Here is a 16,083-nt window from a genome sequence, read left to right as displayed (position 1 = left end):
CTAGTGAGCAAAGCATTCATTTCACATTATATGTTGGCAATAACTTAGCTGATTAAATTGGATGATTGAATATTTGTGTGTTTAATGTTCAATTGTCTTTTGTGACAGTCTTACAATAAACTTCAACCAGGACTGACATATAAACAGCTTGAAGCAAGCATGCTGTGCCTCTTTATTGGAGATTTGTGCAACCAAGAGATTGAGAACAGTTACTAAGGACTCCTGTGAAAGGTGCTTTGTTGAGTTTGAGGGTTTTCAAAGCACATGGGAGGAGTAAAGATAAAATATATATTGCCTCTCTGTAGTGCAGATTTGATGACTGAACACAAATCCACCACACCTCATTGTTGTTTCCCAAAATTTCTCATACTGATGATTTCTGAGACCAGCGTTGGGGCCGTGTTTCAGACGAGGCAGGAGCAGCACATTAATGTCAAGCCGTTCCTTTGTCAGTTGCCTCACATCACTCTCCTCGCCTCAGAAAGTCAGGCTCTGTTGGCTCCAGGCAGAACCCGCAGGCACTGCCGGACCGGCACATGAGCTTTTATCAGCTTCGGCCCAGACGGCACTGTGGAAGGAAGAGTCCTGACACCTCCATTGATGAGAGGAAATGGGGCAAATGTTAGGAGGGTGGGAGGAAATGGATGGCATGATGAATGTGTGTAAGAAGTGTGTGTGCAGTTCAGGAAAAAGGCAGAACAGAAAAGAACCTGGATTTGATTCCCTGAAAATGCGTATTTGTGGAAAAGCAGTTAGCTCTGACGCAGAACAGTAAGCAGATTCCATGTCCAAGTCTGGTCTTCCTTTTCAGATCTTGTATGACTTCTCTCTGAGATCTGTTAATTGTCAACCGTGTACAGGGCAAGGAACCATTTTTGGTGACTTTAAGGAGTCTAGAACTGAAACAAGTTAGTTGGGACATAGTTTAAAAGAAGTGATTAAAATATGTGAAACAAAAATGCCAATGAAACTAATAAAATGGTCTTGACTAAATCCTTAAAATCTCTTCTTCTTCTTTTCCTTTCAGCTTGTCCCGTCAGGGGTTGCCACAGCGCGTCATCTTTGATGCACGCATATTTGTTTGGCACAGTTTTACCCCGGATGGCCTTCCTGATGCAACCCCTCTGCATTTGGCCGGGGAGAGAAGCTTACAGCGCATAGTATTAATGGGTGGTCTCCCATCCAAGTACTAACCATGGCCAAACCCGCTTGGCTTCCGAGAGCTGACGATATTGGGCGTTCTCAGGGTAGTATGGCCGTAAGTCCCTTAAAATCTCTTAAAACAAGAGAATTTTTATCTTGCTGCAAACTTAGAAAGTCGAAACAGTCTTAAAGTAAGTGCAGTAAGACATTCTCTCTTGAAATAAAGTCACTCAGTACGATGTGTTTTTGCAGTAAAAAAAAAAACAAAACAAAACAGGCTAGCAAAAGTACACAACTTCAACAAGGTACAATGAACGAAATACATATTCATGACTTCAGTGCATCCAAAATCTCTCACTGTGTGTCACTGCTGCCCACCCCCAGTTAGTTTTCACTAGATTTCCTTCACAGTGACAAAATGAGTTCATAAAGGTAACAGACTCCCAATTTCACTCGCCCGCTTTTCCTCACTTTGCAATTGTTTAGATCAATTTTGCAATGGATAATTTCTGCAGCGACACTCGCTACCACGCCATGAAATTGGCACAGAGTTTATTGTTGGTTTGCAGGGGAATGTGAAAAATGGGTGCAAGGTGGTGGTGGTGGGGACCTGAGGGGTGGGAAGCAAAAGATAAAGCCTCTCGTAATTTGTTTTATAAGCAGCTAAAATACAAAGAGGGTCAAAAGTCACATCTTCAGCCACACAAATCAGTTGATTATTGATGCTTTTTATGTCACACATCTCGATAAAGCACTGACAAAAGGCGTGCACATCACAGAATGAGATCTGGATGTCAGCGTGTTGTGCCGTCAGTTGTGCTAAACGGTCATTGAGACAAAATGAAGACAAGACACACATTAGCGCTCAAGTCGGGCTGCATCTGAAGCTCACTTTGGTTTCCAACACAAAGTAAAAAAGCAAATGTCATGAAACGCACAACAACATCATACGTTGCGACCTCTTTCTGCCTCGGCTAACCTAACCTTACCCACGTGATAATGCCCTACAACCCCAGGCTGCGTCACATTGCGCTGCTCAAGCTTGTCTCTTGTGAGATTCACCTTATTGGGTTGGGTGATTACTTGGAATGTCATCCCAAACATACTCCGTGAATCATGGGAAACCTCTAAAAATCCTCCATGGTTGCAAAGAGGGAACGTTGGCAAGAATAGAAAGAGCACCGTGTTGAATCTTTATTAGCTTTAGTAGTCAACTTCTCTTTGCACATAAGGGTGTCTTTGTGAAATGGTAGCGAAGCTCCCCAAATCTCTCCCTCCGCCACAACATGCTGTGCACATTTCTGCTTTTTTTTCCCCTCCCCTTCTTACACTTTGAATGGGTTTTCGTGCTGCATGTGATTACTGACTTGTACATTTTCAGGCAGCTTGAAAACCAGATTAAGTGGTGGGAAAAATCCCTGTTTGAAAATGAACGCGCAGGCTAAATACCATAACTTAACTGTCATTTATAATCAACATATTTAAATCCCCTTTTCTCTCATCTTTTTCCCTTTCTTAAGTCCCCGTGGTAGCTCTGTAGGCCTCTGCATTTTGTAGCTAATCTTAAAGAAATATGATTCTGAAAAACTTTCATCCAATTCACCAAAAGCAGTTTCCAATACAGACAGATTTTTCATGTCTCTGAGCCTATTTGAACATGAAAATCTGCAGACTATTTGATGCCGTGTGCTGCTACTTTGCTTTGACTCTTGTCTCGCGACGCTCGCCCTGCTGGTGAGGCTAATCTTGATCTCATTGGGGCTCAACTGCCTCAGCACGACTCCGTTTGGTATATGTGGGCAGGGGATTCGCTGTCCGTCTGCGCTTCAAAGACGGACCCTGATTAGGATTCTGGAGGCGCAAGATGGGGCGTCAGACACACGGAAGGAGACAAAGAAGGAGGGGTGGGGCGGGGAAGCGGCGGTGGCGGCAGGCAACGCAAAACAGGACTCCCCAGTGTTCCTGTCAAGTTCCCCGTCTGCGTGAGCGGCGGCAGAAGCGGTGCGACGGCCACTTCGGCAAATGCACAGCCCGTTTGTCTGGATCTTTGAAGATAATGTGCTATTAATAAACAAACAGAAGCAATTACTGGGAGGTATAGGCGAGCAGAAGGATTGGATTTGGTCAGGATGAGCGCAGCGGAAGTCTGCAACGATGCGCTGCTGCAGACATACTGATCCCTCCTCAGTGACCACTGAAACCTTTCTTCCTGCAGCCATTAGAGGACGATAATACTCTTGGGCTTGGGGTCATTTTTTTAAAATGACAATTTCCCCCAGCATATGTGGGAGTGCGACATCTTGGGAAATCATGGTTCCAAGGAATTATGTTGAAGTAGGTTGAAGAGGTTAATTTATAATTTGGTCAAACCTTGAGACCTTTATAAGCAAACCTTTGTGTGTGTGTGTGTGGGGGGGGGGGGGGGTGTCAATTATTCTTTTTTTGGTGGGTTAAATTATTCACGGCTTTTCACTTTTTGTGGTAAGGCAGTCCCTACCTCACCATATGCCCTGACTGTAAATCCTCAATAACCACTCACCTGCAACATACAATGAAGAAAATAAGTATTTGAACACCCTGCTATACTGCAAGTTCTCCCACTTAAAAATCATGGAAGGGTCATCGTAGGTGCATGTCCACTGTGAGTGAGATAAACGAAAAAGAAAAATCCAATGTCTCTGGGTACTCCGTTTTCCTCCCATATCCCAAAAACATGCATTCATTGGACACTCGACATGACCCTAAGGTGTGATTGTGAGTGCGACTGTTGTCTGTCTCCATGTGCCCTGCGATTGGCTGTCAACCAGTTCAGGGTGTGCCCTGCCTCTTGACTGATGACCGCTGGGATTGGCACCAGCAATCCCATGATCCTTGTGAGGCTAAGCGGCTCAAATAATGTAAGGATGAATACTACTCTTACGATTATGACAACTACCCATATTACATAAAGCAGTAAGCACACAAGTGAATATAAAATCAAACATGTCGCAAGACATACTAATGTGAGAACCCACATAGATTGGGTAGTCACACACACACACACACACACACACACACACTGGGCTAATGTGATCCATCTTCAGAATTTTCTCACTCAATACAGAGAGTGAGAAGAAGTGAGCCATCTGAGGAAGTAGTTAGCGAGCAGTAAATATTATCTTGCCCACTAACTGATGCTGAATCAACTATACAGTGGTGAGCCGCGCAGTTTAGGGGTGATCTCTGAAAACTGATTGTCATTGTAGCGCTTTATGAGCTACATGGTCTGATTTATGAGACCTACGTTTGTACCACAGCAAAGGCAGTTTTTTTTTTCTTTTTTTTTTTTAGCGGTTGACAGTGTGGAGGGTGACTGATTTTCCTGTTGAGGCATAGTATTTTTTTCAACCTCATGAATTTAAATAGGCAATACAGAACTTGCCTAATAAGAATGGTACAGTTGTTTTTCCCTATTAATGGTGGCGTTTTGAATATCGCTAGGCTGAGATCCAAAGAGGAAATTTGATGTGTTTATGAGCTCATCTAATCTCAGAGTACTGTCGTTACAAATACAGTATTTTTTTTATTGTTGAATTTAACAAAAGGGTGCTGAGAAGACCTGCGGCTCAGTGCCCTGACACAAATAATTTATGGATGGGGCTAGGTGGTGACAAAAGAAAACTCCTGTCTAAAGGGAGCTCCTCAAGTCAAGTCATCACCAACCAAGAATAACACCAGGTGTCACCAAAAGGAAAAATACTTTTACTAATACTGTTTCTACCGCCATTCCATATTTGCATCCCGCTCATCACATACACAATCAATGGGTTTGTTGACGGCACATTGCAGTTTGCTAAAAGCAGTAATAAAAGGTCTTCAGTAATATAGACCATGGATGGAAAGACAGGGTACTGACCTTAATTCAACAAGAGAAGCACAAGAAAATTTGTATTATCACAAACTGAATCACACCACAGAACTTGATGGAAATGATACTAAAGTCATTTAGGATTAGCTGCACCCAAGTTTACCTAATAAAAGTCATGTTTTTGTTGTTGTAATGTGAGAATGCATATAGCCTGTTGTGTCTATGTAGGTGGGGTGCACAGGTGTGCGGGTGACAATCCCCATATAATATGCAGCCAATGACATGAATAAAACATGAAAGATGAATGTGCAGTCATAACTCATTGCCTCACATCACAGTGAGCAGTGTCCTCCACCTCGCCGTTCTTTCACTGTGTCACACAGTCGGTCCTCAGACTTAAGTTGATCTTGTTAGGATTCCCACCGTGTCATCGGCAAACTTGTGTCAAAGCTGCCTGAGCATGGAAAGTCCGGCAGGTATGAGGGAGACCGACTCCCACGAGCATGTCTCCTTCCCCTCAGAGACAGAGTAGTCAATAATTCATCAGGAAGGCATAAACTACTCTGCGTGCACACACACAAAAATCTTCATAATGTTTCTCCCAATCTAGGCTCTTCTCGTTTCTCATCTTCGGTCTCTTCTTGCTCACTCTCTTTATATTGCAACGCCTCAATAATTCAACACGATATATAAAAGTCAATGAAATTTACCATACCTCGGGTCATTACGATGCCTGCCAGGGATTTGTGTTGAGAGTAAGCTGGACTGCAGCCGCCCAGCAGCGAGCGATACTTCTCCCTCACCAAGTGGAATATTGAATCGGCAAAGTCCTGGAAAACACAAAAGAACTGCTGCCTCCAATAGAGAAGTGATCTTGGACCACAGTTTATTATTTGTTTACCTACAGTATAGGTCTTTACTGCGTTTACCAGCGTCAAATTATCAATGCTGACGTAGTACAAATACAGTGACAAAAATAAGTATTTGAACACCCTGCTATATTGCAAGTTCTCCCACTTAGAAACTTTAACTTTAAATCGTTAAAAATATATATACATTGTGATTTCTGGATTTTTCAATTTAGATTATCTCTCTCACAGTGGACATGCACCTATGATGACAATTTCAGACCCCTCCATGATTTCTAAGAGTGAGAACTTGCAATATAGTAGTAGGGTGTTGAAATACTTATTTTCTTCACTATACGTCATTACTTTTGCTCCATTTCAGAACAGACATGTATGCTTTCTACTCCTTACTTTGTCAAAATAGTGACTTAAATTTCAACCTCTGCAGATGACAATGTGACTTGAAAAAGATTTGAATGGAAGTGAATAAAGTCATCCTGCGTCTTGATTGACGCATTGGTTGAGATCTTGGAGACTTTTAAGGCAGAAGAAGCAGGGACGGCAAGAACTTGGAGGAAGGTAAACCAGGAAACTTCACTGAAGATGCCGCAACAGATTTAGAGAAGCAATATATTTTTCATCCATGGCCTTATTTTAAAAAGTCTAGCTGATAAACAAATTATAAGTTAATGGAAAAAAAAAACAATTTTGTTTGAAGAGAAGTTTTCTGTTTCCTCTCTGCCAAGTTCTGTTAAAAATTCATTTTTATTTTTGTGCTAACATATCAGTCTGTACTCTTAAAACCTTTACTAGCCCTGCATGATGTTTGGGAGACTGGGGGTCAGGGGGGAGCCACTGGGACAGTGGACAAGGCACACAAGGGGTACCCGGGGGTGGGATTCTCAGCCTCCACGTGGCAGCCACAACAATTACGAGGAGAAATGAGTGACCAAGATCCTTGTTTTAGAATTCTTTATTTTTTTTAGTGATGGCCCTCGTCAGGATAAGTGGCTCGGATAACGGATGGATGGATGTTATATGATAATCTCCCATTTCTTGATTTTAGGCTTGCGGTAGCAACAAAATCACAAATTCTATAAACTGTGCGTCAATTTGCACTGACTGAAATCAAGCCGCCATTAGGAGTATCGTGTATGCTGTATTTCTTCTTCAGTTGAAACGTTCCAGGGTGCTCTTATTCTATGTCCGAGGACATTCGGCAATACGTGAAGGCAAAGAAGCCTGCCATGTTCCTTGTACCTGAAAGCGACACGCAATTAAACCCTACAGGATCCTGCTCGGCTCGGCGGCGTCAGCTGCCGTCGGTCACAGTCTGAACCCTGAGTCAAGTCCTCCATATAACCCTTCAGGCCTTTTCATTGATGATATAACAGAGGTGAGAAAAGGTGGCAGCTCCAAAAGGCCTGGGGAGCAAATGTGGAAAAGACCCTGGCATCTCGCCCAGCTTTTGCACTCCTCCTCCTTTTCACCATCTCTTTTTGTTCCGTGTCCCTTTTTCTTCTCTTCTTTTCCTGGATTAGCCTTTCCTTTACACCTCTGCCTTCTTCATTTTACCACCCGACAGCTCCGTTCAACATTTTCCCTCTTGTGGCGGGTTCTGTTGGAAGGCAGGACGTGCCAGGACAAGGGACTCAACATTTAGCCATTCTTATGTGTCTGCTTCTGTAATGAATGAATGAATTTAAAAAAAGAGGGCAGTGGGTTGGGCTGAAAGTATGACATTTGTGGTATTGTCAAATAATCTTAACTGACTAATTTATCACTGAACTTCTAAACCACAGTTTGTATTAGGGCACCCACCAACGACTGATATGAAAAGCAGTCATTAAGGGTATAAACAGTGACAGACAATGATTGGGGAGGCCAAGAAAGATGGCGGACCCCCCAGAAAATACATCTCAACTCAAGTAGTAAAATCCCAGTGAGATTTAAAATCCTAGGCGGCATGGTGACTCAGCTGGAAAGCGTTAGCCTCACAGTTCTGAGGTCCCGGGTTCGGTCCTGGACCCACCTGTGTGGACTCCCCGTGCCTCTGTGGGTTTTCTCCGGGCACTCTGGTTTCCTCCCACATTCCCAAAAAACATTAATAGGACACTCTGAATTGCCCCTAGGTGTGATTGTGAGTGTGGTTGTTTGTCTCTATGTGCCCTGCGATTAGCTGGCAACCAGTTCAGGGTGTACCCCGTTTCCTGCCCGTTAACAGCTGGGATAGGTTCCAGCACTCCCCACGATCCTCGTGAGGATAAGCGGCAAAAGAAAATGGATGGATGGATTTAAAATCATGGCTAGATATTTTCTAAGGTCCTAAAAGCAGCAGACCCCCTTGGAAAAAAGGACATCTGTCCACACTTGTTTTTGGATGTGTGGTATAAGATTCGCATCTCATATTTTTTTTTTTTTAAACCTAATCTGTACAATGACAGATCTTCCTCCCTCAAAGGGAGTTGAGTTCCACCTTCACTGCGAGCCTAATGTGGCAGAAAAACGGGGCCAAGGATCGTGGTCCACGGTCACGACAACCTGCCGCTGACTGTGAGCGGGGGATCGTTGTGCGCCCGCCCGCCCGCCCGACTGGCTGGCTGGCTGCCCATCTTCCTCTTGGTTGAACATCGAGCTTCGCCTCGCTCCCGTAGCTCCGTGTTTGAATTTGTTTTTCAAAACGTATTTGACTGAACCTGATGCGATACGTCTCAGCTAGCTTGATCAGCGCTGAAACTGCTGCAGCGGCCATTGTATGACTCACCCCACCTGGTGTCTCTGCCGCATTAGTTCTGAACAATTTAACAAGAAATCCCTTTGGGCCTCTTCAGAACGGAGAAAACAAGCTCCAGGATTTATTTAGTAACTGCTTTGGCTGCACTAAAGGAGATGTAAGTGCGTTCAGGCTGGTACTCAAAATTTCCATTTGTCAAAGCAGAAATAGTAGCCGTTTAAATATTACTACATACTCAATGAAAAATACTTTATACTCGCTGGACAGCCAAGAGAAATCACAGAGTTTTTATTCATGTAAATGTGGATTGTTGAATGTAATGGTTGATTGTGCAACAAAAGAATTTTTTTAAGGGGGGGGGGTCATCAATTTTTCTTAATCTGTGCCTTTGCCATTTTACTTTTGTTCCAGAAAATCTTAATTTCCCATTTAGGTCACAGGGATCACCTCAGAATTGGAATTCTGAATTGTAAATGAAAAATTTCAGTCGATATCTGGCGTTGTTGACATGTATGTGTTGCAAGAAACGCCAGTAACATCATTTCGAGTGAATTATAGACAAATTTTAAAGTGCTTCTGTCTTGACATCACATTGTAAAGGTTCATAACCAATATGAACTCATTGTGTTTGATGAAAGCTCTACCTGAAATCCTGATATAGGAAATTTTATACACCAATAATATACCCTAAAATAATATTTTTCCTTAAAATTACATGGAATGAATGGCAAATTTTCTTGGATATTTTTTCCCCATTTTTACATGAAACACATTATATATATATATATATATATATATATATATATATATATATAAAACTAAAACAAATGTGGTTGTACCCTGCCTCATGCTCATTGGCTCCCGGTCACCCACGACCCAAATGAAAGAAAGCAGTCAAAAAAACAGAATCATCAGTGGAGTCATCTATTCTTGGGAAAACTCACTTTCTCAGCACCTCCGTTCTCAGTAGCAAAATACACATTTTAGCATGCATCTCGAAAGTAAAGCGGAATGTCACCGGCAATTCTCCTGCCGCCTTCCCTCTGAACTCAATATTGTGCCAGAAACACAAATGTCATGGGAAAATTTCTCCGTTGCGTCTTGACCTAAAAGTCAGGCACGCTGGCATGTGTGCGTGTGCGAGACTAAAAAGGAAGTTTAATATATTGTTTAGCTTTATGCCATCAAGGGGGAAATTATTAACCTCACCACCCCCCGCAGGTAATATTTGAATGCACCTTTACATTTTCCATACGCGTATGTCACACTTTGTAACTCTGTGAAAGGTAAGAATAGCGTACCAACGTGTGGAATGTTACGCCCTTAATGTGGGCTCGATCCCCCACCTCACACACTTGCACACACACAAGCGCAAGCACACCCACTTCGAACCCAACACCTTCCACCTCTTATCACCTGCCTGCAGAGTGGCCAAGGCGGCATAAAAATGGGGCCACGTCTTCTATTTTTTTATAGAGGTATTTAACAATTCATTCTTCTGAGTTTTAATAACGTCTGGCCTCTGCTTGCATATCTTGCACTCCCCCACCAGCGCCAAGCCCGCTTTTACCTTCTTGCCGTTTTACGTCTCACGCCCAGCAAGGGGCTTTTGAAAACGATATCTCATTTGGTGGTTTTTGAGAATGTAAAGCCAGCCTCCTGGTAACGTGAAAGAGTTCCCTCTCATTTATTCTCTGCGTGACATGCAGCATTCCTCTCTCTTGATTCTTTTGCTGATCTGTGTCACGAGATCCTTGTCTCCCTTTCTCTTCTGTCAACGTTCAGTTCTCCTGCCATCACCTTGGTGCTAAAGAGTCATGAGGACAATATTTACATTTGCAAATTAATAATGCTATGAACAGTTAATCTGCACTCTCTCTCTCATGATCTTTCACTCATGCCCCACTAGTAGCTTCTTTATTCTTACTTACATTAAAAACTGTTTTCTACTGGCTATGATCAGTGTTTGTGCACTGATTGTTGTCAACCAGTAAAATACAAAGCAATTCATTTGAGTCATTACGGTAGGAATGCATATGCAAGAGGTTTTCAAATTAAATAGCTTCGACCGCCATCAGATTAGGACACATATTTTACATCACATTTCCATTGACTCAATGGAACAGTTTGTTTTTGTTCAGGGTTAGGTTGCTCAATGTTGTGCATCCTTTCTATGCGTTACCTTACTTATATCAACAGTCTTTATTGCATGATGGCCACTTGGCCTCGCCGCTTGTGGAGCAGAAGCCCGCCCCTTCTCCCCCCGAGCAGCAGGGCCCTGTCAATCACTTCAAGGCACCGGGCTGCACCGTGTGGCCATCGCCTTGTAACAGGCTGCTCCTTTTTAAAGCACACGCTTGATCTTTAGGGTGTAGGAACAAAGGTAAATGAAGATGCAGTCACAGATCCAGTCCGTCTTTACTGGAGCTCACGCCATCCGTGCATGTAAAAGGGTGGTGGTGGTGGTGGGGAGCAGCGTAGAGGTGGGATGATGCGCCACAGGTTTCGTTCGGTAAGCAAAGTGTAACTCAAGCAGAGATTCCTCATTAGCCTCAGAAAAAGTAGAAACGGTGCGTTAAGCCTGGTATATGAGCTCAGGATCAAAGTCAAGGATGAGCACCAACAAGAATGACAGCTCCATCCAAGAATCAAGCCTGGGACCTTCCAATGATCCCACTAAATTTAGGATAAGATCATTACTTCTGCTTTCCTGTATAGTACCTACGGATCCGGCCAACTATCAATGCGTCCAAACCTTGAGCCGAAAGCCATGGTGAACTACAAAGGCGCTCAGTAGCAGGCACATACCAATTTAAACTGAACCACAACTGTCGAGTGTTTCAAATAGATGATTGGCAGTCCAGGACTGTGTAAATGGGAACAGGTAGTAATGTGCAAATCCACATGCAGATGTCCTAACAAAGAACAGATTGTAATAAATATCGAAGAATTCAGTTTCTTTCTCCAACAGCTGAAGTCCATCCAGAATATATTGCTCCAAAACTCGCCTCGTTACTTCATAGGTCACTAACGTTGCATTCTCTGTTCACACACGTTGCTTGGCTTTGTGGGTAAAAGTCTTCCTGGAACAGACAATACCTGTCCCAAATTATTCTCATAGCATGAACTTGTGTTGCTAAACCTCAAGATTTCACTCTTGTAGGGGCCTAGCCCAAGCCCTGACTGAAATTAAAAAAAAAAAAAAACTGCTCCAACTTTCCCAACTAACTTCATATGCCGCTTGACTGGATCCATCTGCTCAAATCCAGTGCAGCTCTTAAGCTGTAAACCAAACATTAATTTGCGAATTGCAAGCCCCCACCGACACCAGAAGCCAAAAAGGACTCCAGCCAATGAATCATGACCAGAAACCGCACGTTAAGCATGGCAGACTCTGGAACTTATTATCAATCTAAATTATCGTCATCTAATCAAACAAGCAGAGCCAATTACGACAAAGAGAGTCACTATCAGGCCCGGGCCCATCTGTGGCAGTGTATTTGGGTTAGGTAGGAACATAAAAACTATGGCAGGCCCACCAAGTCTCCATATTGACTTTCTCGGAGTGGGGTTGCACTCAGATGAAGGCCATGTTTGCAAATTGTATTTAACTAAGCTCTTTCTGATGCCCTTGTACCATGTTTTAAAAAGCCAAATCTTTCAGATCAGATGTTAGAGAGAAAAAAAAAATAAAGGAATATGCACCAGCGTCACGGATGATGATCATAATCTGATTCCGCTCCTATGCACAGTAAATTAGATAGCTTGGGTAACTATATATTTTTATAATATTGAACATGCTTGCTACATGCTCAGTATAGAAACTGAGATACTGTAGTATACAAAAAAACATTTCAATGTCAAGACACAAATGTGGGAAAAAAAAAATCTGTGATTGGCATTGGGCATTTTTCTTCAATATATAAATGTGTGTACAGTATTATTAAAAATCAAATTAGCCACAGCCTCTTTAAATTTTGAGATATACTGAAGAAAATACAGTATAATATACTGCATATGTTTTTTTTTTTTGTTTGTTTTTTTTTAATCCAGTGAGGGGAATACTGGGAGAAAAAAATGTAGTTAAACAGTTCACCCCCGAAAATAGAAATCTACCACCTCAGCACTCAGGTTAAAAAATACGAGTATCTTTACTTAAATGTTTCAGTTCCTTTTCAAATGTATTGCACAGTAAATATGATATCTCATGTAAAAAAGTCTACATTTTCAAACTAATTGTGTAGTCAAAGCTTGTTTTAGAAAATTACACTTTTATTTTTAGACCATGCTGATTACAAAGCATTATAGTTTACCGTTCAATTTAAATGATGTAGCAGTTTGGCACAGGATGTACCGGTGAATAATGAAATGAAAATGATTGATTTAAGTGGGAATCCCTTTTGACTGACCTCCACGGGGGAAGATAAAAGCAAAGATATGGCTAAAACAACTTCATCACGTCAGACAGTATAAAACACACACCAGAGGCTTCATACATTATGTACCAGAGGCCGGCAGAAGAATTCCCGTCAAAAGATAACATGACCCTACCCCGAGGGTAGACGTGGAGAGCAAAAGAGAGGAAAGAGAATGAGGAGTAAAACAGGCAGGCGCGGGGAAAAGAGGCTGGGTGGAGATGAGAGGAAATGAAAGGGTCAGTGATGAAGTTCCAAGCCGTCTATCGTGCCCACGAGCAGGCTGAGGCCACTCCTGACTAAATTAGATTGCATAATACATCATTTGCGCTAACTTATATGCTGCACGAGTCAGTGGGGAGAGAACAAACGTCATTGCCTTTCTCAGTTCAACAGATATTTCTTTGAATGTGCATTTAGCATATTGTGACTAAACACCACTGACCAAAAGCAATTATTTGCAGTTCAATTAAAAATTGTTCATATCGATAAAGGCTTACTTGCATACAATTTGAAACATCGCCTATATACACTACATCAGTTTCAATCATATCTTATAACCAAAGACAAACTGGACAGGTTATTTGAAGTCCTATATTGGATCTAGAATAATAAATATACTGAAAAAATAATGGTCTGGCGCTGTGGTCACAGACAGACCTTCCGGCTGTTATAACAAGGTTGCATTTTTTTTCCCATTTTTTTTTAATAAAAGTCATATAGTGGCACAGTGTGTCCTCTCATACATTGATCAGTCCTCTCTCTATAGAGAAGTTCAATTGCAAAACTTTTATGTTGGATGTCCATCAGAGCAAACAAATATAACTTTATAACCTATTGAAACCATTTGTCAACCGAATATAGACATGATTTTAAAGGTCCACTGTCATTAAATGCATGATTTTTAGTATGTTATTAATGAAAAAAAGGCAGCCGGAATGGATCAATCCGTTTTTTCCACCACAACACAATTTTGATGTATATTGGTTTTTGTCACTCCCGCCATGAAAATCCTCTCGAGGGATTTGTTTTCGACAAGAAGCAGGAAGTGACGTTAATAGCAGACACCCACTCAGGCGGTTTCGTATGTTTCTACTAGTTTTACCTGGTCGAAGGTAGCTCTTTGTTCCTAGATGTTAGCCAACATGCCGGCTCGTTGTATTGCTCGATATTGTTCGAACACTCGGGAGGATGGATTCATTCTTCATACTTTTCAAAAAGACCCGGTTCGTTGTGAAAAAGGATTACACGGTTGCAAAGGGCTTGAGCTTCGTGGGTTCCAAATGACAGGTAGGTGTGTATATAGCTACTAAAAAAACAATAGTTGTGGTGGGGGGACATAATCCTCTCAGAATGTAACAAAAGATCTGCGTACGAAAGTCAGGGGTGCTAAATGGGTTGATGTACCAGTCAGCACCGCGGACGGCTTCGGCGGCCCCTCGTCCGCCGTGGACAGCTTCAGCCAGGGTGGCTCATCGCGGCGTCACCCGGGTGGCTCATACATACTGTCTGGGAATCTGTTGTTAGCTAGAAGTGATCTGCATATCATCTAAATATGGCTTGAAATGAAACAGAATGGTAGGGTAATATTGCCCCGGTCACTTCACTCGATTGTGTCCACAGCGGACGGCTTCGGCCGGGCTGGCTCATACATACTGTCTGGGAGTCTGTTGTTAGTTACAAGTGATCCGCATGTCATCTAAATATGGCTCGAAACAAAACAATAGGGTAATATTGCCACAGTCACTTCTCTCGATTGTGAGATGTTCTCTTCTTTGAAAAGAGCTTCTGTGTTCCATTGTAGGTTTTCAATGGCAAATGTTGCGGTGTGACATAATGAACACACGTTGCAGGCAATATTGCAAGGGATGGACTGTCCAATCACAAATGCATATAGTGTCTCCGAGGGGTAAATATATAAGAGTTTATTTTTGGCTGCGGACATGATCCAATAAATGTCCCGAACATTTCTACATGTAGCATTGAGCTCTCACGTGTTCAAGGGCGGATCTACCATGTTCAGTAGCATGGGAAAAGAATTCATATCCAGTAAAAAGTCCAAACATCTTCATTTTCATTTGCAAGTATTTGCTCCACACTGGATCCCATACCTGTAATGTGAGACCGTACTTTACATTTTGAGTTCATCAGTTTGTTCCGTGAGTGGACAAAAGTTGAAAACAACACCGCGGGGCAATGCTGTTGTGTTTTGACTATGACGAACTTTAGATGACTGGTGAGTTTTTCCCACCTTGTTTTTTGCTGCAATTGAGTGGTGTGAAAACGTAGTTTTCTGACAACCTTTCAACCCCCCAGGACAAACTAAATGCAGGTTGTCAAACTCCAAGCTGCGCTGTTCGTCTGACATTTGGCAGATGTTAGGTTCCCCCCCCCAACAGCATTGATATGTTTATCTTGCAGATCGACGCTATAAGTTTACACCTGGCCTTTGCAGAAACTCGCCTTGTTCTTTTCTTTGCTGATGAATATGGCTCCTAAAAAGATCTCCTGACAGAAGCGATCCCTCACGTCGCTGACCCCCCAACACACATACACACACACACACACACAACAACAGTACAACATAATGCATTATACACTTCACAGCCTAAGGAAAAATGTATGAAATGGTGTAGAAAGCCTTTTGAATGTGCAAAAAATAAGTCGATGGCCCGATGTTCTTTTAACATTTACTGAAATCCATTATGTCATCAGCAAAGTTGGCAGAATGCTAGATTGACTGTAACAAATGCATATGGTCTCTTTTGTCATCTTTCTTCTACGTCAAGCCATTTCAATGAGCTTGCATACCATCATGGGTCCCCACACCCTTTCTGGGGTAGAAAGCAGGAAATGCACGACAACAAACAGATGGCACAGTCGATACTGAACTATGTGGGATCAGAAGGGAATAAAAAATGAATTATCAGCATTACAGCAATCCTTCTGAGAGTACCGTATAAGTGCAATCAAGTTGACAGGGTCTGTTTTAGCTTCTGCCACCATCATGGAATCTGAAGAGTGCTTTGGAGTGGCGACAGAATATTAGGATTCATGGCAACTCTGTCACCTGCATGCGGGGTTCAGCATTTCCTG

At 42.4% G+C, this 16,083-nt stretch overlaps 1 protein-coding gene across 5 annotated transcripts in view; it reads right to left on the bottom strand.

Moving 5' to 3' along the window:
• The window catches only part of adarb2 (adenosine deaminase RNA specific B2 (inactive)), a 150,865-nt gene that overhangs the window by 24,899 nt on the left and 109,883 nt on the right, over nucleotides 1-16,083 (bottom strand). For all 5 annotated transcript variants that reach the window (XM_061805078.1, XM_061805080.1, XM_061805079.1 and 2 more), the window contains exon 5: nucleotides 5,706-5,820. In XM_061805078.1, the coding sequence (XP_061661062.1) occupies nucleotides 5,706-5,820 (115 nt within the window). The remainder of the gene's footprint in view (nucleotides 1-5,705; nucleotides 5,821-16,083) is intronic.

The sequence above is a fragment of the Syngnathoides biaculeatus genome, chromosome 19 (assembly GCF_019802595.1).
Source record: "Syngnathoides biaculeatus isolate LvHL_M chromosome 19, ASM1980259v1, whole genome shotgun sequence".
In the NCBI taxonomy this organism is placed as follows: domain Eukaryota; kingdom Metazoa; phylum Chordata; class Actinopteri; order Syngnathiformes; family Syngnathidae; genus Syngnathoides; species Syngnathoides biaculeatus.
The sequence above is the reverse complement of the archived record's forward strand: the minus strand, read 5'-3'. Positions and strand labels throughout refer to the sequence as shown.